The sequence below is a fragment of the Nanorana parkeri genome, unplaced genomic scaffold (assembly GCF_000935625.1).
Source record: "Nanorana parkeri isolate BGI_ZX_2015 unplaced genomic scaffold, ASM93562v1 scaffold1364, whole genome shotgun sequence".
In the NCBI taxonomy this organism is placed as follows: Eukaryota; Metazoa; Chordata; class Amphibia; order Anura; family Dicroglossidae; genus Nanorana; species Nanorana parkeri.
This window is the reverse complement of record NW_017307632.1, coordinates 231,208-254,899: the sequence shown is the minus strand read 5'-3', so window position 1 is coordinate 254,899 and position 23,692 is coordinate 231,208. Positions and strand designations below refer to the sequence as shown.

General features: G+C 41.7%; 2 protein-coding genes across 2 annotated transcripts in view; both read right to left on the bottom strand.

Annotated features, from left to right (window-relative positions):
• The window catches only part of LOC108797894 (retinol dehydrogenase 7-like), a 26,276-nt gene extending 19,597 nt beyond the window's left edge, over positions 1-6,679 (bottom strand). The window contains exon 1 of the mRNA XM_018569591.1: positions 6,631-6,679. The gene's annotated coding sequence lies outside the window, so the exon portion shown is untranslated. The remainder of the gene's footprint in view (positions 1-6,630) is intronic.
• A 7,592-nt stretch (positions 6,680-14,271) lies between these two features.
• LOC108797899 (retinol dehydrogenase 16-like) lies at positions 14,272-23,341 on the bottom strand. Its single transcript, XM_018569596.1, has 4 exons — positions 23,018-23,341; positions 17,117-17,375; positions 15,845-16,008; positions 14,272-14,489 (listed from the first exon to the last, which is right to left on the bottom strand). Exons 1-4 carry the CDS (start codon positions 23,328-23,330, stop codon positions 14,272-14,274), a joined length of 954 nt encoding a protein of 317 aa, XP_018425098.1. The 5' UTR covers positions 23,331-23,341.
• Between the last annotated feature and the right edge of the window lie 351 nt (positions 23,342-23,692).

The window sequence follows — 23,692 nt, the reverse complement described above, 5'->3', positions numbered from 1 at the left end:
CCCCCCTTTCACTTGCTTTGGGGTATTTTCATCTACAACTACCGCTTAAGTCGTCTGTAGTTGGCACTTGGCAGGCTTATAAAATTGTGGGCGACCTTTCCTCTGAGGTATTGTGTTGCACTTTGAGAACCCTTTCTTAAAGCAGACCTTTACACTCAAAAATCCAATTCTACCAATGCATCTCTCTATGTATGATGATTAATAATAACATAGACATGTCAGTGTACAATTATGTGACTTTGAAATACTTACACTTGCAGAGCATTCACTTCCTTTATAAAGGCAAATTTACTTCAGTTTGGCAAAGCAATGCACACTGGGATTGCCTTGTCATAAACAGAGCATTGCTGGGGAATCTCCTCTGTAATCTCATGAGATCTCAGGGAAAGGCATTTTTCTCCCCTGAGATGAGGTGCATGGTCACATGTCCTAGTCACATGTCTAATCGCATGTGCCAGAAATCCAGGAAATAAAAGGAGAGCTAGTAATCTGCCCTTAGTAAACATGGCCACGGTCAGAAGAGTGGGGAAGAAGAGGGAAACAAGGTATGCAAAGAATACAAAGCCGGTAATTATCTAGAAGTATGTGTTTGTAGATTGTCATAAACATTTCTAAAGGTGTGTTTGTTGTTATTTTAAAGATATTGGTAACGGTCCACTTTATTTTGATGCCATTCTATTGTCCCTCTGACTTTTTTGTGTGCCATTACTATTGTTTGCATACAAAAACATGCTTTGTAATGTTTCCTTATTTAAAGGAGAACTATGAGATGAGTGATTTCCACTCACCTCATAGTTCTAGCCGACCTGTGACAATGAGACTGTCACAGGTCGGCTCAGTAGATCGGGAGGTGAGCGAACACATCCGATCTGCCAGCGCTGACTGGTGGAACGGACAGGGGGAGGGGGCGGGTACAGCTGGCTCTGCCTCTAGATAGGCAGAGCCAGCTGTCACTCACGCAGCTGGGCGGATCTCGACATCGATGTCGGGATCCGCTCCGGCTGCGGCGTCTCAGTATACCGCGAGCTGTAGCTCGCGGTATACTGAGCTTAGGGTAACGGGAGGACGCTAGTTTGTGTCCTCCCGTTACCCTAAGGAGAACTATGGGGAAAAACACTGACCCCATGGTTCTCCTTTAAAAGAGATCTGTGACTGTGTTGCACAAGGGTTAAAGTGTACAAAAACCTTAACAATGAACTTCGCTTCTTTTTGTTATATCTGTTTGATCAGTGAAAAATAATACCTGCTGCTGCTGCCAATAATCCATTGCTGTTCTGTGACCTGTGCACTTTTTTGTGTTATCTCAAGCAGTCCTATCACCTCTGCACAGTTTTTTTTACTGTATGCATAGGTGTGCGCCTATCTCCTATCTCCAGTTTGCGAATGAATGGGAAGCCTCTGTACTTTCCGTTCATTCAGTGCTGAGGTTGCAGAAACAGAAATTGAGGACTCTGTGCCCTCAATTTCTTTTTCTATTTCAAAATGGATATGTCAAATATTTCATTTCAAATGTTAAATTGAAAAAATAATAATACAAAAAACACATAATAAAACACAACCCCCCTCTCCCCCCACACACAGATAACATACTTGTGCACCATATTGTGGTGTGTGCCATGCAAATGCACTGCGGTGCGTTGTTAGAATGCATCACAGTGCTTGATTATTTTTCTTTTGAAAGAAACATTAATTTAACTGTGTGGCAGTGCATGGCAAAGCACAGTGACGCATTGCCATGTGTTGTGATACGCTGTGTTGCAATTAAATGTATGTTTGTATCATTTTATCACAACACACACACCAACACAGCACACAAACGATTTTTAACATACGTTGCTTCTTTACATTTACTTTCCTTGATTTTTTTTCGGTTTCACAAAAAGGCGCAAATTAAAATTTACAAATATTTGTTACTAGTTACATAGTTAGTCAGGTTGAAAAAAGACACAAGTCCATCGAGTTCAACCTATAAAGATACGGAGACAAAAAAAAAGCCCAAACAGAACGCTATACCCACAGCTACCCCCTGTTGTTATTTATTATCTCAATACAGTTTTATCTAGGGATGCACTGATACTAGTATCAGTATCGATGCTGATACCAAGTATTTGGGCAAGTACCCATACTCTGCCAAATGCTGCAATGTCTAGCCCAATACCCGAGCTTCCAGTATCAGGAACCAGAAAGCCAGCTCCATGCTCCTTCCTACATGGTGACGAGGGAGCATGGAGCTGGCTCCCCGGCCACTCCGGAAGCCAGGCAGCATGTAATGACTCGCCACTTAGCTTCCTGATTGGTCGGTAAGCTGGCCAACCAGGAAGCTGGATGGCCAGCCATTACCCACCCCTCGGCTTCCTGAATGACCAGAAAGCTGGCTCCATGCTAACTCCTTCATGGTGACGAGGGAGCATGGAGCTGGCTTCCTAGCCAATCAGGAAGCTGGGCGCCCTGTAATGACTCGCTGCCCAGCTTCCTGATTGGTCGAGAAGCTGACCAATCAGGAAGCCAGGCGGTGCGTCATTACCTGCCCCGCGGCTTCCTGATTGACCAGAAAGCCAGCTCCATGCTCCCTCATCACCTGGTGACAAGGGAGCATGGAAACGGCTTCCCTGCTAATCGGGAAGCCAGGTGGCGAGTTTTTACACGCCACCTGGCTTCCTTAATGGGACTTCTGGTATCGGTATTCGGTATCAGCGGATACCCCAAAAAAAAATTGTACTTTTAGTGGATACCGAAAACCGGTATCGGTGCATCCCTAGTTTTATCTTTTAGATTTAGTCAGAATTATTTTTTTTTGTGCACTGATACTGATTTTAGTGTGCTTTTATCAATTTTATTGTGTATTTTTATCGGTTTAATATTGATTTGACAAACATCTGCGCAATTATCGCAGGACCTACAAAATTAGTAGCATCATCTTTTGATTCTACCAGGCCTGTGCTTTCAGAAAATATATGGTTTGGGGGGTCTTTTACAAACGCTAGCAAAGCAGTAGTAGAAGATCAAAACAATGGGAAAAATTGCAAAAAATGTTGTGGCCAGCTAAGGTTAGAAGCGTTCTGGAGGGCATGGCAGCGAAAGGGTTAAAGGGATAAAACCTGGGCAAATGTGCACACATATCACAGAGATGAACTGTGTATGGGGTTTTTTATTTTGCCTTGGCATATGCTTCAAAGAACAACTCCAGGTATATAAAAAGTTAACCCTTGCAGCGGTGCTAACCTACATGAGAAACTGCTTGTTTTTCTCTAGGGGCCAGCATTCAGAAGATATACTCACCTGATCGATAGTCCTGTGGCAGTCAGCGCTCATCTCTCTCCTCCACTCCGCCTGCAGAATGTCCCTCAGCACCTTCTAGCCAAGTGGATCAAGGATCAGGTAAGTATATTTCTCGTATTCCAGCCTCTAGAGAAAAGTGAGCAGCTAACCCTTGCAGTGTGGGGGTAGCTCTACTGCAAAGGTTAATATTTTACATTCCTAAAGTTCCTCTTTAAATATTTGCAGTTATACAGAGGCCATCTTAGCAATAGTAAATCATGAAGTCAACATTTATCTTCCACCCCAGGAAAAGACAATATTTGATAAAAAGCAGCAATATTAAAAATGTAGCATAAATATGAACGCCTGGGAATGCAGCTCAGTTACCAATTAACAAGTAATCAGGCTGAAAACTTGGCACAGCCAGGTACAGTGTAGGGAATGCTTAGTGAGCCAAGTCATAAACTTCTAAATGAGTTGATGTATATAGATTACAGGGAGACAATGACCTGGATTTCTGCAATATCAGCATAGGCTAACCAACATTTGCTGTTCTCATTGTAGCTGTCCCTGCACAGTTTTTGGATTTTATTGGTTGAATAGTATAGGGTGCACCCACCAGGCAGCATCTCTTTGGGTCACAGGTTGGTTGCCGCAGGCAAAGAGGCATTTCCACGCTGCAGCACAATGTTTGCAGTGCGTCTGCCTCCCTCTTTCCAGCCAAAGATTCCCAGGTTGCTGCTAAGAGCCAGGCAGGGAGATGTATAAGGGCCATACACATCTTCCTGCCCAGCTCCTAGCAAACTGGGATGCTCTGACTGGCGTCCTGCTCACTTCCTGGCAACCATTGATGTCACTGGTTGCCAGGAGCTGAGCAGGATGTTTTGGCTGGCATCATGCACCTCCCCCCGCCTCCTCCCCCAGTTAGCGTGCACCAAAACCAACCTTGTGGCATTGAAAAGGCTAGGGACGGCCCTGGCACCCGCCCTTGGTCCATACACCTAAAACCAAATTACTAGCAGAATAGGGAGACAATTTCCCATAATCTTCTAGTAGTTGGTTCTGAGTGTACTGTTACATTGTGGGCAACCTGTATCTTTCAGCCTCTCTCTCACCATCCTTTGTATATATGCGTGGCTATAATGTCTTATCTTGTTAGGGCGATAATAAGCCCAGCTAGTTCACTGGGGTTGAAGAGGTCAGCACAAGACTGATGGCCTTGGGGGCCCGAATAGAAAGAAGGACATGCCAGTCAACCCAGAGAGATAGAGAAAGCCATATTGCAAAGGTAGGGGTCATTGGAAAAGATTGTTTTTTAGAATGCCAAAAAAGGGGATTACAGAATTAGGGACCCTGCCATAAGCTTAAATGCCCCTAGTCTAAATTTAGTTTTGCAGCTAGGCTGTAGATAGCTTGAGCTGTGCCGTTATTGTTGTCTGGGTTGGTTGGGTTTTCCATAAGAGCAGGACATTGTTTGCTTTTGGGTGTACTGGGGAGTGACCTCCAGTGGATAAAAATAAAAAGATATAGGTTATTAATATTTTTCTGCATAGCCAGTTATGTGGCATGGGGAAGAGGATGGATGTTTGGGGAAACCTTCCAGAAGGATCCTTCCCTCCTAGTCTTTTCTTGGTGGGGATGTATGTGCGAGCGATCCTTGTCTAGGCCTCTCAGGCCTCCTGTCTGAGGCAGAGACAGAATCTCATATCGTTGGAGTTCCTAAGAATGATGGAGTAATTTTAAACAACTATGGCAACCCATAGCATAAATATCACTATTGAATATACTGAGTCTAAAGTCTCCTACAGACTTCATATGATGGGTAGCATGCACAGTTTGGTTGTTTTCTTTTTATCTATGTGAAAGAGGAGGGGAGGACTTAGCAGACTTCCACAAAGTCGGCCTATCTTTGGGAAAAAAACATTGTTTGGCTGGGAAAATACAAGGTTAAGCCAAGGGATATTTGCTGAGATTAGGGAGAGTGTACAAACATAAGACTGTTGTCCAAGCAGAAAAACCTTCTCTTATATCAATAGGCAAGTTAAAGAGGAACTGAACTCTGAAAACTTTGCCCAAAATAGGCAGCAGATGGCACAGGTTTATCCATCAGTAATGCCTGTGGTTTTCCTGCAGCTAATCTTCCACAATTACTGACTTATCGTACCTTGTTTGACACTGCGTCTCCTAATAGAGGTGGCCAATTTGGAAGAGGTGGGCCTTTGCTTTTTGGATTCCACTTTAAAGGATAAGTGTTCTTCTAATGCACTTTCCCATCAGCTCCTACCTCATGTGGTAGGATATACTTATCTCCCGTTACCCTAAGGAGAACTATGGGTAAAAGCATTAACCCCATAGTTCTCCTTTAATCCTTGCAGTGGGGCTACCCCCGCACTGCAAGGGTTAAGTCCTTGTTTTGTCTAGGGAGCAAAAATAATAGAGATATGCTCACCCGAACTGCAAACCGGTCCCTACGGCCTCTCTTCTCTTTCGCTCCAGTGACAATATGTTCCTATGTATAGGACATGATGACTCACAAGACCTTAGTCAACTGGAACACGCCACCAATGGTATGTTCCTCATGTCCTATACACTGTATTGGATATGATGACTCACTGGACCTTATACCACTGGAGTTAAGAGGGTCTAGGAGCCAGCCAGTATCATGGTTCAGGTGAGCATTTATCTGTTATTTTAGCTCCCTAGACAAACGAGTATTTAACCATCACAGTGTGGGGGTTAGCCCCACTGCAAGGGTTAAGATTTTGTTTGCCTAGAGTTCTTCTTTAAGCACAGTAATGCACGTTATAAGTGGGTTTGGTTGGATGATTTTAGGTATAGCAATGTTACAATACTGATTGACGACTGGGAGTGTACAAGTCGACTACTGTTCAAGTCAATTACGTAACAATACATTTATAATCATTCCATGTTATATGTGTCCAGCTGAAAATATATGATCTACATAGCACTTGAAAGTTATACTCTTAGTAACATATAGGCAACATAGTTGCTCAAAATGTATTTTCTACATACACAACAAAGCAAATGTATCGAATTTTGGCTGTTTTTTGCTCTGATACACTGTTTATATAATCTACTACTTTTTTCAAACTCCTACAGTTGAGCACAGATGTATTAAAACCATAAGATTTTCTGATTTTGTATATTAAAAGTAGTCATGTTCCTGTGAATAACTGAAGTGGAGGCACTTAAAAAATTATTTCCATTTTCTTTATGACAATGCAAATGTCTGGAAAGCATGTGAAATAAAATGACCTGTATGGCGCCGTATACTGTGCAATGTAAAAAATAAGCTAGACGAAAACGTTATACTGCACCTACCCTATGCAGCGTAGTGCGATAGCCACGTACCTGTTTATAGTGTTTTCCTTGGAGTTAGAAGGTTTCACTGGCTGCTGGTATCACTGTTCCAGAGAGGTGTGTGAAATCCCAGTAAAGGGAAGGTGGAACCCAAACTCATGTGCCAAGTTTGCGGTGATTGCTCTTGGCTTTTTGTCAGGCATGTGCAGGCAGCTGTTGTTACATTTGACAGGATTTTGGAGGTTGTACTAGACTGAACTTGTACTGGTTAATTTTATGGCATACATTCAGAAAATATATTTAATTATTGAAAGTGCTATACTACACTAAAGCTTTGATCCAACCTCTAAACGGGGTTATTCACTAGGATGAAGAGTTTGAAGAAGGCAGGAGAAGTGAACAATCTAGGACAACATAGCTGAACTGGAAAGTAAGCTGAATTGGAGAGTTTTTCCAAATCAACTATGTTGTCCTAGATTGTTCACTTCTCCTGTCTTCTCCAAACTCTTCACCCTTTAGTGAATAACCCTGTTTAATGATTGCCTGTGTAAAGCTGGCCTTACACCTTACAACCATCACACGACTTTCGTTGTGCGAGGGGAGGGCTTGCCGATGATTGCAATGCTGAGTGGACAGTGTGCGCTTGCGCACACCGGCCCGTGCAGCTTTCGTCTTCCGAGCACGCTACTAACCCGCCAAAAATCGTCGATTTTCGGCCGGTTTTCTAGCGTGCTAGGAAGACGAAAGTCGTGCGACTGTACAGTAGAAGCGGCCGCACGCTGCCTATACACCTGCCGATTATCATACGATCGCGGGATCACCTGCGATTATAGTTTGAAATACCATTACAAAGCAAAATACATGTGGGTTTAACAAATTATCTTTTGCAGTAGGGCTGCAACTAATGATTATTTCCATAATCGATTAGTGGTCCGATTATTGTTTTGATTAATCGAATAAAATATAATGAAATACCATCTTTTATTTAAAATAAACTACACTGATGGACTTATTTGCAATCACACCACACTGGAACACGCGGCATTGCAGTACCACATGTTCGCACTGCGGGTGGGAGGCGCGTTTGGGGTGCCATTGAAATGAATGGCACCCCAATATATGTGCCGCAGCAGGATTTGTCAGGCCAAAACCGAAAATTACTTTTTTTCCCCCCTCCTTTCTAATTTTTGTTAAAATAATTGTGTGTATTATATTTGACATTTTAATTAGTTTCATAGATTTAAAATAATCTGAATTGAAAAACTCCGAGGCAATATAATAAAATAAACAAACTTGTATTTGTTATATATATCAAAATATTAAAGTCCAGTCATTAGTTTAGAGTTAGCCATGAATATTAGCCAGGGAATTATTGATCTCATTCTGGAGCGCACAGCGATACCTAACATGTATAGCACAATAGTCATTTTCGTATGTAGGCACCACTTGTGTTTCTATTAGTATGTGCGTGTTTGCTCAGCTTCCTTTGCTGGTTCACTGGGCAAATTCACTTTACAACTTCCCGGGATCATTGTTTCTGGTGATGGGTTCTCATCTGAATAAGCGCTGTGACTTATTGTCACTGTCAGTCTCTGGGTGGAGAATTCTATATCCCTTACTTTGTGCACTGTAGCCCACCAGAATACCTTCAATGGCTGTGTTCTCCAATTTGGATTGTTTCTCCTTTAGAATATAGGCATAACCTTTACATCCAAACACTCTAATGTGCCCTAGGCTGGGCTTCGATCCATGCCACAAATTAAAATGGGGTGCTTTCAACGGCTTTTGATGGTAGTCTGTTCTGTAGGTATGTTGCAGTCATGACTGCTTCTCCCCAGTACTTCTTAGGTAGGTTGGCGTCTGACAGCATGCATCTGGCCATTTCTATATATATATTTATATTATATCGATGTGATTTTTCCGTTCTGCTATACCATTTTGTTTAGTAGTGTATGGTATGGTTGTCTGGTGTACTATACACTGTTTCTTCTGGTAGGATTCAACTGCCTTAATGATGTATTCCCCTCTGTTGTCGTTAATTGTGCTTCATCAGATAAGTTGTTGTGTACCTGGATTAATTATCAATAAAAGTCAGTAGATAACTGTTCCCACATGATGTGGGAGTTTTCATTGGTCCGCGCACATTGCTATGTATGAGCTCCATGGGGTGGGTGGTCTTTCTTTGAGTTGTCTGTGGAAGTGCGGTACGTGTGACCTTTGCTTCTATTCAGCATTTGCATTTCATGAGCATTCAGCAGGGCAGTACGCTTATATCTTCTGATAAGCCTCTCTTTATAATGTATTTTGTGGCTTCCGGGTTTCGGTGCCGTAGATAGATACATTTGTTGGTTGGATTATGAGTGACTGTCTTGACTTGTTTGTCTACGGTGATGAGTCTGTACAGATGTTCATCTAATTTTCTTTTTGCAAGGATTTGCTTATTGTTTTGGATTGTACATTTATCACCTCTGAATTGAACTGTGAGACCGTTACTAGCAAGGGTTTTCACTGATAGAAGGTTTCTTTCTAGGTCTGGGACATACAGTAATTTTTTTTACGAGGATACTCTGCTTGTCCCCTGACAGTGTGACGCAGTTCAAGAATCCTTGACCTTTACTATATGCAGTGATACTTTTCCCGTTTGCTAGTGAAACATTGCCCTTTGCACTGAAATCAATTTTTGTGAAGAAGGTCTCATCACTAGTCCTGTGACTTGTTGCGCCCGAGTCAATACACCATCTGCGTGGTATACTATTCTGAGTTACTTTAAAGGTAGCACTCCATGATGTGCCCGCAGTTTTCTTTGTGACTGCCTTCAGGCCTGGATTCCCCACAAGGCCACCAAGGCCCTGCCTCGGGGCGGCAGGGCGTAGAGGGGCGACAGCGGTGTCCTTGTGGGGAAGTTGCGGGCGCCGGGCGGTAAGTTGCCCTCTCTACATTTAGTTCTGCTTAGCACAAGCAGGACTAAATGTAGAGTGAGGGAAGCCGATCATGGCGCCCTGTGCGGCCGCACTGCTCGCACACCCCTAAGGCCGGCCCTGGCTGATTGTTTGTGTACATGTGATCTCGGCGATGTCGCCGAGATCACATGTTAAAAGTCTGCAGCCTCCCCACCTCCCCCCTGCACTTACCTCACTCCTCGGGTTCCGTCCTCCGCACTCTGCCTAACCCTGCCGCTCCGTGTAGACAGTGAGAGGGGAGAGCTGTGCTCTTCCTCTCTCACCTGTCACAGGAGTTCCAGCACAGTGCTGTGCTAGAAATCCTGTATTGGAGGTGACAGGGTCAATAAAGAGAACCTCTAACCTCCAATTGCTGTCACACAGGGTATTGTTTTTCTCCAGTGTGATAGCAATAAAGTTAGGTGGAAAAAAAAAATAATAATAATAATTTAATAACTAATACAAAATAAAATAAAAAGGTGATTAAAAAGTAAAAAATAATAAGAAACAAAAAAAATAAGAACTAAACAAATAAAAAAATAAAAAAGTGATAAAAAAAGTTTAAAGAAACAGTAAAAAAAGATTGAAACTAACCCTGCCGCCCTGCCATCTGATTGCCATTCTCCATTGATGGGAAGGGGAGGTTGGCGGGGGGAATGTATTGCGGAACCTGGCCTTGGGGCGGTAGGGAGAGTAAATCCGGCCCTGACTGCCTTAACTCTTTCTCTTGTAAGTTTCTCTCATCTTCTCTGCTCGGCTTTCCAGATCGAACAGTCATTTTTCAGGTGACCAGTCTTTTTACAGTGAAAACATGCTCTGCTATCTTTGTTTTGCTTTGAACTCTCATGCACCTTAACCTCCCTGGTGGGAAATTCAAAAGTGAAAAGTTGTAATGTACACAGATAGGCCTACAATGTAAAAACAACATATTTGCTTGAAAAACAATGTACCGCTTTTGGTACCTAAAATCCTGAATAATCATACCGCCAGGGAGGTTAAGGGCTTTTTCGTTTTTTTAATTGTGCATATTTTCTTTCCTTCTGTCATATTTATCAATTAATTTTCCTTTAGTGCATTCTAGTGTTAGTTCCTGCTCAGGTCTGGTTTCTAAAGCGTTAATAAGAACACTGTATGACTCTGGAAGACTGCATAGCATTAATGCCACCACGTGGTTATCTTTAATTTCCTCTCCAATAGCACATAGTTGTTCTATAATTTCCATCATGGTATTCACATGTTTACTTATGTCCTGGCCTTTTTCTAGCCTCACCTTATATAGCTTGCGTAGCAAATATAGTCTACTGTTTAGGTTTGAACGCTCATGCAGTTTTTGTAATGCAGTCCACATACCTTTATCTGTAGTTTCTTTTCTTATGTGGATAAGCTGGTCGTCTCCCACTAGCAGACTTATAATTGCTTTTGCTTGCCTTTTCTTCTTGTCCCATTCTTCTGCGGGTCCATTAGTGGGTCTGTCTGTACTCAGTACTTGCTACAAGTCGTCTTTGCTTAGCAGCATTTCAAGCTTGAACTTCCATAGCTGGTAGTTGCTATTGTTGAGCTTTGCGATTGCAAACTTCATATCTGAACTACTTTTTCAATAGCTTAGATGTGGCTCCTGTTGACTTGCAGAATTCTGTTCAGTGTCTGGGCTCATAACCTGTTGGTTATGTGTTTAGATGAAGCACTGAGATCTTGAGGAATGCTGAATTAAGTTTTACTTGCTTAGCAGGACATTACATGTATGTATACAGGAATACAGCATAGCAGAAAGGAAACATATAGATCATAGATAAAACATGCAAATAGAAAATGTAGCATAGACTAGACTTGTACTACAGCGCCATGTACTGCTCAAAAGACATAATATATGCTGTTGCATTTGCAACAATAAGCCTCCTATGTGAAAACACATTGGATGTGACAGGTCCTCTTTAAGGTGACATTAGGGATCTATGAGACCTGTAGTGTTACATTCCCACTTCCACTTTTGCTTGCCTGTTCTTCTTGTCCCTTTCCACTTCAAAGAAGCCATTCAAGCACACTCGCGCTTGAATAGCTTCAGACGGAGAATAACAGCTGCCGGCGTAAAGATTCCGCAGTCGGCAGCTAAATGTAAACACAGCAGGCAGTGGGCAGGTGCATTAGCCAGCCTGCTATTGGCTATTTCTAATTGTAATAGCTGATAGCAGGCTGGCTATTGCACCCACTACCTGCTGTCAATCAGCAGAGGAGGGACCTGAAGGAGAGAGTTCTCCTTCAGGTCTGCTACTCTGTTGATTGACAGCAAGCAGTGGCATGTGCAATAGCCAATCTGCTATTGGCTATTGCAATTTGAAATAGCCAATAGTTGGCTGACTATTGCACCCAATGTAGAGTCACAGTGGCATTGACTGACAGTCAGTCTCTCCTCCCTGCTGGGAGGCACCAGCACCACCAGCTCCAACCACGGAGGAGAGAACTAAGGAAACCACACTAACTTATCGATTATTATCAATTAGTTGGATACATCCCTATTTTGCATATGAATTCTTTGTTGTCCTGTTAACAGGGAGTGTGTCAGGAGTGTGTTCTTTGGCTATACACTTTGTGATAAAAGGTGTTCCTCTTTCTCATCAGAAGGTATGGTACTGTGGTACTGTAAAGCTGGTCATACCCTGTGCGAATTTCACACGGTTCTTGATGAACCAGCTGAAGTTCACACATGAGTCCCCTGTTGCCATCCTTCTGTCTGGCATTCTCGGTCAGAAAATCGAAGGAGTCAGATGTAAATTTTTTGGGTGAACAGTGACAGCAGTCAATCAGCTGCTATCACCGTTCGTGCACGCTGGGCCCTGTCAGATTACAATGGGAGAAGTTTAGCTGATATGGAGGTGTCTGTTATATTTTTCATAAAAATATAACGGTGTATGGCCAGCTTAGGGCTTCTTAACCCCTTCGTAAAAAATGTGTCAGTCATTTATGAACAGAACCTGAAAACTAGCTCAGTCATGAAGGGGTTAATATTAGCTGACCCAACTTAAATTGAAATATCATTGTTTACATTGCGGTGTAATTTTGTTCTTTTTCTGCAAAGCAGAAATAAGTGGACTTATGAACAAAAGCAAAGCATCTTTAAACAGAACGCCAGGGAAAATTAATATTAACCCTTGCAGTGGGGCTGCTCAAAATGCAAGGGTTAAGTGCTCGTTTTGGTCTAGGGAGGAAAATAACAAGGTTATACTCACCCCATCCTTGGAACTGGCTGCCTGTGACAGCTCTCCCTCTAGCCTGTCTCCTCCTTGACTGCAGCTATGGTATGTCATTTGGTGCTCACTTTCTATAACAGTATATAAGACATGATGACCCTCCAGAGAGGCTCAAGGAACCAGTCTAAGGCTGGGCACACACCTTACAACCATCATAGGACTTTTGCCTGAGGGGTGGGCTTCCGATGACCGCAATGCCAAACGGGCAGTGTGTGCTTGCGCACACCGGCCCGTACGGCTTTTATCGTACGATGCTCGGCGGGTTTTCGAACATGTCCGTAAGTTAAAAGTCGTGCGACCTTACAGTAGTAGAGGTCGCACGGCTTCCACACACCTTACGATAATCGTACGATCGCGGGATTTCCCGCGATTATCGTACGATTATCGTAAGGTGTGTGGGGACCTTTAGAGCAAGTTGGCTCCAAGGAGCAGGTGTGTGTAACTTTGTTTCATTTAAATATATCCTTCAATAACCAAAATGATATAAATCTACTTTGTATGTACAAATGCCTATGAAATGATCTAGTGTGCGCATAGACTGCAGGAAAACACTGAAATATATGAATTTGGGTATGATCACATGACGTCTTCCATGACAAAGGTTGAACATCCTATATTACCATACTGTATTTAGGAAAATCATCAGCAGTTTTCTTCTCTCAGAGAGGATCAGGATGTAATGCTTAGCACTTGATACTTCTACATTGCGGCCACTCACAGTAAAATGTACACATTACCATTACCATCTTCCCCAATGGAGCTGCAGAGAAAAAAGGCAATGAAGGAGTGGATTACCTTCTTTCCTTGAACTGCATTCATAGGTGCCAGGAACACACCTCAAAATGGGGACTGTCCCCGGGAAACGGGGAGGAATGGTAAATTGTAAAAAAATTTTTATCTGCCTTGTCCCCCTCCCCCCCAATTAACCCAGATTACTTGAAGCTATTTCAGACTCAACATCACACAGTAATTATATGCTCATAAAATGTATATATATAATATATTCAAGTTGAGTTAGATGGGTTGTGGCTCTCCATATACTGTGAAAGTATTAGCCATGTCACAGCTGCACCCTTTTCAGGCCCAGCAATTACACTCATTTGCATTTTCTCACATTTAACACTTTTTGCCAATGTTTCTTTGCTGAAAGGCAGTGTAATTTTTGATTACAAAACAGAAACAAAGCAAAGTCCAGTAAGGACAACCAAGGACATACAAACACATTGCAAAATTAATGTTTAATAGAAACAGTCCATTGGTAATTAGTCCAGTTAGGCTGCTGTTTAGTGAAAGTCTCAGAAGGATTTGATGTAGATCCAATCATTAATCATATGAAATATATTGGCAGTACTGGGGTGATTTTGTAAAACATACTGCAAAGGCTTAGTAGTACAATATTTTGGAAGTCCATGATTCTGTATATTGCCCAGTTCTTGGTACTTCAGTGTGAAATATACTGGCAGTCCAAAAGTACAATGTCTATGTTTTTTGTTGGCCCCTGTTAGGTGTCAGATTCCCTGGGCAGGTTTAGGCTGCCCCATGATAAGTAGAAAATCCAAAACTGCTGTGGGAAGGTAAGAGAGAGGCACTAGTATGAATTTGGCACCCCAGCCTGCAGAGTAACGTGCCCATGGGTGCACTGCAATCAGTGCGTGCTCGATGCAATTTGTAACATGAGATAGCTTTGTGGTGCAGAGTGCTCCAACGTTATCAGAAGAGCTGCAAACTAAAATATTAAATGTACAAATTATATTTATGTCATAGGACAATACAAATATATACGGTTGCTAATCATAAATGATCATTGCAGATATTATGTTCAAATAATGATATACAGTATAAACCAGATAGAGCAACTTGTGGTCTCACACTTAAGGATATTTGCACTTTAAGGCAAAGCGCACTTATCCATTTTTCCCCTTTGCCTTGACCAGATCGAGGTAGATTATCAGTGGTCTTGTATGTCTTCCATTTTCTAATTATTGCTCCTACAGTTGATTTGTTCACACCAAGCTGCTTGCCTATTGCAGATTCAGTCTTCCCCGCCTGGTGCAGGTCTACAATTTTGTTTCTGGTGTCCTTCGACAGCTCTTTGGTCTTCACCATAGTGGAGTTTGGAGTGTGACTGTTTGAGGTTGTGGACAGGTGTCTTTTATACTGATAACAAGTTCAAACAGGTGCCATTGATACAGGTAATGAGTGCAGGACAGAGGAGCCTCTTAAAGAAGAAGGTACAGGTCTGTGAGAGCCAGAACTCTTGCTTGTTTGTAGGTGACCAAATACTTATGTTCCACCATAATTTGCAAATAAATTTGTTCCAAATCAGCCAATGTGATTTGTCTGGATTTGTTTTCTCATTTTGTCTCTCATAGTTGAGGTCTACCTATGATGCCAATTACAGGCCTCTCTCATCTTTTTAAGTGGGAGAACTTGCACAATTGGTGGCTGACTAAATACTTTTTTGCCCAACTGTATTTTCTTTTACTCTATATGAAAGGGAAGAATTGGCAACCGGTCACACAGATTTTCCAACGAGTTAAAACGTTTTTTTCTTCGTAAAGTCCTTCCAATTATCATAAGGGAAGCTCAGGCAGATGAGTTTGTCTCTACCCTGCTCTCTTCTCCTATCAGCATGTCCAGCATGAGCACTACTGCTTCTGCCTCCACTGCTAAACAGGGTCTGCAAGAGGCAGATACCAAGTCAATTTCAGGTACTTACACAGCTGGCGTTTGAAAGAACACATTTAATGCAGTTATAATGAATACAGAGCTGCTTAATGTGTGTCTTTTCTATCTGCCTGGGGTTTTGCATTTAAAGTATGTTTGAATATTTGTTTGAATACGCTTTGCAGGTTTTGCATAATATTGTTTGAGGTTGATTTGTTTGCTCTTCTGGATAAAGACTTACTACTTTCTCCATTTGAGTCCATATTTACAATTAATTTCTCTTTTACTGAAATATGATTCTTATTATTGTAAGCCACTTTCACCCCATTTCTACTTATATATTTCTAAAAGAGATCATGGCTTTCTGATTGAAGATCTTTTTCAAGGAGTTTATTATAGTGTCGTTTTACCCACTTTTTCTAAAATACTCTTCTCCATAGGCTTCTCGGATTTCCTCAGAGGACTTCTCCCAACATCTTTTTATATTTTCTTTATGTAAATCTGTACTGGTTATTTGTGTACTGAAAAATCCGGGTTCGATAATGCACACTTTCACTCCAAACCGATACATTTCTCTCCTAAAAGATACAACTACAATAATAGCATTCTACCACAACACTGGGTGAATTGTAACACAAACATCATGTCTCTGCTTATGCATCTCATGTTTGGGCTGTGCAAAAGTCCTTTTGCAAATACTAACAGGATAATTTCCCTGCACTTCTACATGCCTAGTTGCAGAAGACTGGGAACGGATTTGGAAAAGGCTTCCTTAAGTGGGAAAGCTATAGATAGCAAGGGAGACCCCAGTAAAATAACCCCAGTAGTGCCCAGCACAGGATCAGCAGAATGGACATATTCATTTTTATTTTTTTTTAACAAATCCTTCACTTGTTGTTAGCAATGGTGCAAGTAAAGTAAAAAAAAAAAAATCAGAATACATTGAGAAAGCAAATACACCCTTTTTGTAGATCTATGGCTGTACACATAAGTACGTTAACAATATTTATCATCTAATCATCATGTCTGTAAATTAGATAGCTCTGCCTTCACATTATACAAAACACATGATCTTACTTCAAATTCATTCAAGTGGGATAAAGCCAATATAAAGGAGCCATGAAAACATACAGTAAGTAGACACTTGCATTTATTTCATGTAACAGTGCTGGTGCTTGATGGTTGGACCAGCACTATCACATCAGGGTAGGAAATGGTGAGTATGTGCAGCTAAGGAGGGGGGCATTAAAGTAAATCTGTTGCTTTGGTCCACTTACAAAAGGCGAGTAACGTGCATCTCTAGATTTAACTGGCTACTCTTTTGCTGCAGCTAAATACACTCTAAACATTTCTGAAGGTGCATTTGTCGTCATTTTTAAGAAAAGATCATCTTTAACAAGGTACTGCATTATAAGAGGCTGTAAAAACTGCTTCATGATTAATTATTATATTTTTATATTATATTTAGGCATTTTAACATGGGTGAAAGGGGTCACGGGTTATTGGAAAACAATTTTCTTTAAAACAATAATGGACATAACTACAAGCTGTACACTTGCAACATTGACTTTATTCCTGACATAAGTAGGGGAAGCAAGGGTTATTTTGAGAAAAAAAATGAAAGAGTTTGTTATTCTACTTACATAAAATAGATTTACAATATTTAAAAAAAGTATAATGCCTCACCGAAGACTGTCTGAAAATGATTCTATTCCATATTTGGATATGCAATATCCTCCACCAGTGATATTTATTCTACCAGCCACACTGCTTACATTGACGATTCGCCCTCTTGCTTTTCGGATCAAGGGCAAGAAATGAAGTATAACATCCACGGTACCCAGTAAATTTACATTTATAACCTTCATAAAATCATCTTTGGTAAGCCATTCGTTGGTGCCTCCGGGAATACCAATGCCCGCATTGTTCACTAGGCCCCAGAGACCTGCAAAATGAACAACAATGTCAAGTGATGAGAGCATTATGCATATCATTTTACTCCTTTAAATGTATGCTTATACAAGTGCTACATGTAACGCTGCTATTAAAATTAAAGATGGTACTGATGGGTTTTCTACACAGGTAAGTGGTTATCTTGCTACCTTCATCTTTCTTAAAGGGTCGAAGTGGATTGGCATAGGTATGTGTAATAGCTTAGGGTGACGGGAGGACGCTAATTTGTGTCCTCCCGTTACCCTAAGGAGAACTACGGGTAAAAGCCTTAACCCCATAGTTCTCCTTTGAGTATTACACTACAAAAAAGTGAACAGCCCAAGTATCAATATTTATCGTCCGGTTTTAATATTACTCAACAAAAGCAATACTGCCATTTAATAGTGGCACACTAACTGGCCCAAAAAAATCCAAAATGTCATCTATTCCTTTGTTGGAAGATAGGGCACAGATTCTGAGTGAGGACAAAAAATATTCTCTTCCACCACTAGGTAAAGGTTAATATTCTCTTTCACCACGAAGTTATAGGTTGGCATATGTTAAAGCATGTGTAATGGCCATAGCCCCCACTACATCTAGCTATTGAGAAGATTTAAACAGAGTATTGGCTGGTAACAGTTCTTTGGCTGGCAATGCTATTTGGGAGCAGCAAGAGCAGCTTTGTCAGCTCACTGTTACGAGCTCACTGGATTATTAGCAGATCAACAGATATTAGTCTGGCTTTGCAGCATTTTTAAAGAAACAAAACATGGGGAAATGTGCATGTATAGCAGAGATGTACTTGAGCACAGGGGCGGACTGACCATACGGGCAGTCGGGCATTCCCGAGGGCCCGCGGCCAAAGAGGGGGCCTGTCACCGAACCCCCATGCCCTTTTCAGCCCGCATGGAGGAGGGCGCGGGTTTGTTAAAATGGCGACGGCAGTGTCGCCCGCCTCCTGGGCCCACTATACACTGCCGTTGCCGCTTTAACAGAGCCGCACCTCCTACAGCGGCCGAGAAGAGCTCCGAGGTGGGGGCGTGTGGGTTGGGGGCGGACCTACCGCGAAGGGCGGATGGAGGGACGGAGGCACGAAAGCCTCATGCATGCGGGGGCCCCACTGAGATCCGGCCCTGGGCCCCCCACTGGAGGAGTTCTACAAAAATCCGGACTGCTGGAACCTGGTGATCGGGAGCCCTGATGCTGGCAAGTGAATTTAATAACTTTTTTTTTTTTGAACTGTAAATGGGAAGATTTTTAACCTTTTAGTCTCTATTCACATACAGCGTTTGCGTTTCCCGTGCGGTTTTTCATGTGGGAGCCCGCACGGGATGCAAATGCTATATGTGAACTGCACGGATTCTGCTCGCTTGCGGCCATTGTATAGCCGCAAACGTGCGGAATCTGACGGATTATCGCGATTGCAGTATTTTGGGGGTCGCTCGGTTTAAAGCTCCATTCACACTAGAGCGGCTGTCCAAATACGAGCAGAGCCGCTCTAAACATAAAAAAACAATGTACTTTTATGTGCTTTGTCCAGACTATTGCGGAACCATGCGGTATGAAACCGCACGGCCCCCAAAATAGTGCAAGCACGATAATCCAGCGGATTCTGTACGTTCGCGACTATATAATAGCTGCAAACGAGTGGAATCCATGCAGTTGTTTCACATATAGGGTTTGCATCCCGTGCACAACGCTATGGGGTTTATGCACCGACTGAATAACGAAGCCGAAGTGAAGTGAGCTGAACGCTGTTCGGCTATTCACTTCAGCCTTGTAGGGCTGATTTCAGCTAAAATCAGCCGTACATTGGCCGAAGTGCAGAAGGAGTTCGACTTAGCCGATCCAACATATGGATTGGCCGAGTCAAAGCTCCGGCAGCTCACTCTCTGCCGTTCACCCCTATTCTCATAGGTGCCGAATGGCAATAAGTAAATAGCCAAATGCCGCGAGCGACATTCTGGTTGGCTATTCTGCTCAGTACCTCTGTGGTAGCGAGCAGAATAGAAAAAAAGTTAAATGAATGAGAAAAAAAAATGTAGAAAAATTGTTCAAAAATGTAAAAAAATAGGAAATTAAAAATATTTGAAAGAAAAAAAAAACCGACGCACATCCTGTTTCCTGTTGGCCGGCACCTGCTTAAGTCTTCTCGTAGGTCCCGGACAATAAATAACAACTGGGTGGAGCTGGCTGTGACGTCACGGCCAGCTCCGCCCAGTTGTTATTATTTAATGACACATCATGCTTCCCCTGGTCATTTGGGGACGCTGATCTGTCATTACAACTGGGCGGAGCCAGCCATGAGTTCACGGCTGACTCCGCCCAGCTGTCATTTGCGTGGAGATCGGTCTGCTTTGGCTGACCTTTCTCTCTGCTTCGGCTTTGAATACGACTCAGCCAAGCTGAAGCCTATGGGTTCGGCTCGTCCGAGCTGCTCAACTGCCTTCGGCTGCTGTACGGGCTATTGTGAATAGCCCGTACAGCAGCCCTTTGGCTGTGGATGGGGCTTGTGGATCGGGCTTGTATATGGGTGGAGCACAAAGGGGCCCCATAATATTGTATTGCCCGGGGGCCCCATGTGTTGTCAGTCCGCCCCCTGCTTGAGCATGTGGTTCAGTTTTGGTCACCAAGGAAGGAAGTGCTGAAACTTGAGAAGTGCAATGAAGGGCAACATTTTAATAATTTTGGGAACCCTAAAGGAAGAAGGAAGGTGAAGCTTTCTGGATACTTAACAATAAGGAACTTGATGATAACTGTGTTTATAGAGATATCACTGGCATACATGGCTTCCATGACAAAAAAAACTGTTACATTGACTGTCAAATAGAGTAGAATTTGGAGTTAACTGGACCGACAGGTATATATCCCAAACAGTTCAAATCCAAATTTTTTACGCCACTTAGCTCCCAGGCAATTTGTTCGCCAAGCCCTGTGTGAGTTGCTTTATACAACGGTAATCATTTTATTGAGAGAGCATGTACTGTAAATATTACGTCTTACAAAAACTTCATAGGCATTCAACATCTGCCATTGCTTTCTGCTTTGTGTGTTATTATTTTAATATTTTTTTCCCTCTACCTACAGTATTTTAGAAATCTATTACCGTACTTCCTTGAGGGAATCTGCCCAGTATACACTATGAAAATCTGACCTTCTAACTGCTTCACACTGTTTTTTTTGCAGCCACAAAGTTCTGCTAAGTTTAATTTTAACTACAGGGTCACTTTAAAGAAGAACTATGGGGTTAAGGATTTTCGCCATAATGCGCTGGCAGATCGGAGCGGGGAGAGGGGAAATCCAGCCCCTCCCCTGTCACGGCAGAGAGCCGTGACAGGATCGAGAGATGAGTGAACGCCGGTATGTGTTCTCTCACCTCCTGATCTACTGAGCCGACCTGTGACAGTCTCATTGTCACAGTTCTCCTTTAAAAAAGAAAATAGGAAAGTGTTCTATTATCAATTAAGCAATACCTACAGTGTGGTGTTGTTGCATGGTAAGGTTACATTTTCTTGTGCATCCATGCATAAAGTTGTGTTTGCTGTGTGTTTGATGTGAGAAAAATAATTTTTAAAACATTACTTTTTTCTGCTATTGTCAGGAGAGCTGATGAGGAAGGGCAACCATTTGAGCCCCAGTGATCTTCGTGGTCATTAAACCTGTTTACATACCTATCATAGCACATATGGAAAGAAGAATAAATAGTTGAAAAGGCATCCTATTGTAAGCATATCATAAACTATTTTACCATGAACTGTATACATACAGTGGCAAGAAAAAGTATGTGTAATTTGCCATAAAATGTGATCTGATTCTCATCTACAGTAAGTCACAACAGTAGACAAACACAGTGAGGGGAATTAAAACTGGAGCAGTTAGAATCTGGAGCAGTTGCCCATGGCAACCAATCAGCTTCTACCTCCAGTCTGTTTAATTAAGATTTGAAAATGAAAGAGAGAAGCTGATTGGTTGCCATGCACAGCTGCTCCAGATTTTGTCTGCTACAGTTTTGATAAATCTCCCTCAATGTGCTTAAGCTGACAACACACAAACAATTCTAATATCTTGTGTCTTTATTGAACACACCCATTAAACATTTACAGTGTTTAATTGCATTGGCTAATTAATAGATTTAGACTTATGAGTTTTGCCTCATAACATCAAATTTTGAGAACAAATCTAAGCGAATCAACCTGCAAAAGAAGACTCTTAATGCTTACTTCTCCATTGGTCAAAATGGGTCCCCACTTTGCTTTCTTCAAGAGCTACGGCCTTTAGCATATATTTCACATCTGATACACTTTAGGGGTTTTTGGATTCCAGCATCCCTCTTTGCACATGGTGCTTCTATCTGATGTACATTGCGGCACTACAGGGTTCCATAGGCAGCTTTTTTAGAATTCTTGTTTTTTTTCAAACAAGAAGAGCCACTTAAAATATTATGCAGAAGCTAAAACCTTTATATATACAGGTGAAACTCGAAAAATTAGAATATCGTGCAAAAGTTCATTTATTTCACTAATGCAACTTAGCCGTCTACCAGGAGATTTTGGAGCACTTCATGCTTTCTTCCGCAGATGAGCTCAATGGGGATGCTGACTTCATTTTCCAGCAGGACTTGGCACCTGCCCACACTGCCAAAAATTTTCTGAGATTGTGGATCTGGGTTTTCATGAGCTGTAAGCCATAATCATCACAATTATGACAAATCACAGCTTGAATTATCTTGCTTTGTATGTAATGAGTCTATCTCATATATTAGTTTCACCTTTTAAGTTGCATTAGTGAAATAAATGAACTTTTGCACGATATTCTAATTTTTCGAGTTTCACCTGTAGGTGTCTGTGAAGTTTCTCATTCATCCAGGTCATGGTATATCTGTAAAAAATAAGTCAAGGCAACTGGACTTGCTGTATTTTTCTTGAAGTCCATATATACACGGAGGGACTTCACCAGGGTAGAGGTGATGATACATAGCCCGATCAATGGCTGTGGTAGTAGATCTATAGCTTTCTTTCACCTATTGTCTGCCACAATGCTGTTTTAACACCTCTCTCTGGGCAGGTTAATAACAACTCCTAGACTCCAATTATTCAAATGCAATCAACACCGGGTTGTGACTAACAGATTATGTGGATTGGAGCGACATTCACAATATTTATTACCAGATAATTTTTTGTACAAGTCATTCTGAATTGAGAAAGCTGGTCGGATGTCCAGTGAAGCGTCTTCTAGAAAAATAGAGTAAGTCCAGTTGCCTTGACTTATTTTTTACACATTTATATATAGGTGGACTGAATGAACCTGTCCTGGGTTGTGTAGCGAATGCCACCTTGTTGTGGTCAATGCGTTTCAACCCAAGGGCTGAACGATTAGTCTCCAGAGAGAAACATTTTCACTTCTGAATTAAAAATTTTTGATTCTGAATAACTAAAAATGCCTATACTCCATTCAATATATTTACAAAATATGTAGAGAGAAATGTCATGAATTTAAAACTTTTCATTACTCCTAAGCTTTTTCTTCTCAGTTTATATTCCCATTGTGTTTCTATAAACCTAGCTGCTAACCAGAGATATATGCACATTTATGATAAAGTAAATTAGAAATAAACATGCACAATTAAATTATAAATGCTGAAAATGCATTAGTCACCTTTTTCTTTAACAAGAGTGGAAGCCCACTTGGCAGCAGAACTGACACTTTGACTGTCAGTTACGTCCAGTATTACTGTTTGAAGTCTACTGGATGCCTCTTTTTGCAGAATCTGTGCCCCCTTCTCTGTCAAACAAGCAGCCAGAACATTTATCCCATGGCTGTCCAGCTGTTTTGCCAACAGGTTACCAAATCCAGTGTCACATCCGGTAATAAAGACATATTTGTCTAAGAGATTCTCCAGTATCTGATTCTGCCTATACCATCTGTACAGAAGGATCAGACCCAACACCGCCAGTAGATGGAGCCACATGACAGCAGTAGGATGGATATACTGTAGCAGAAACAAAATTAAAGGGCATGTTAGGAAGGTACTAGATACTTACTCTCACTACAAATATGTATGCTACACATATTTAAACTTTCTAGATTGTTAATTTTTCTAGATATTGCCAGTAGTAACCTCAAGTTAGAACACTGCTGAAACCAAATCCTCAGTAATAATTAGCCAATTAAGAAGCACCATTTGATAATTGACATTTAGGTTGTTATGATATGGCTATACACTATAAAGCAGAGGTATGAAAAGTGTGTTAATGGAAAAACTTCTTTTTGCCAATGCAGAATCCTTCATTAACATTAAAGTCCCCACCCCAATGCTGCTGTAAGCACTCA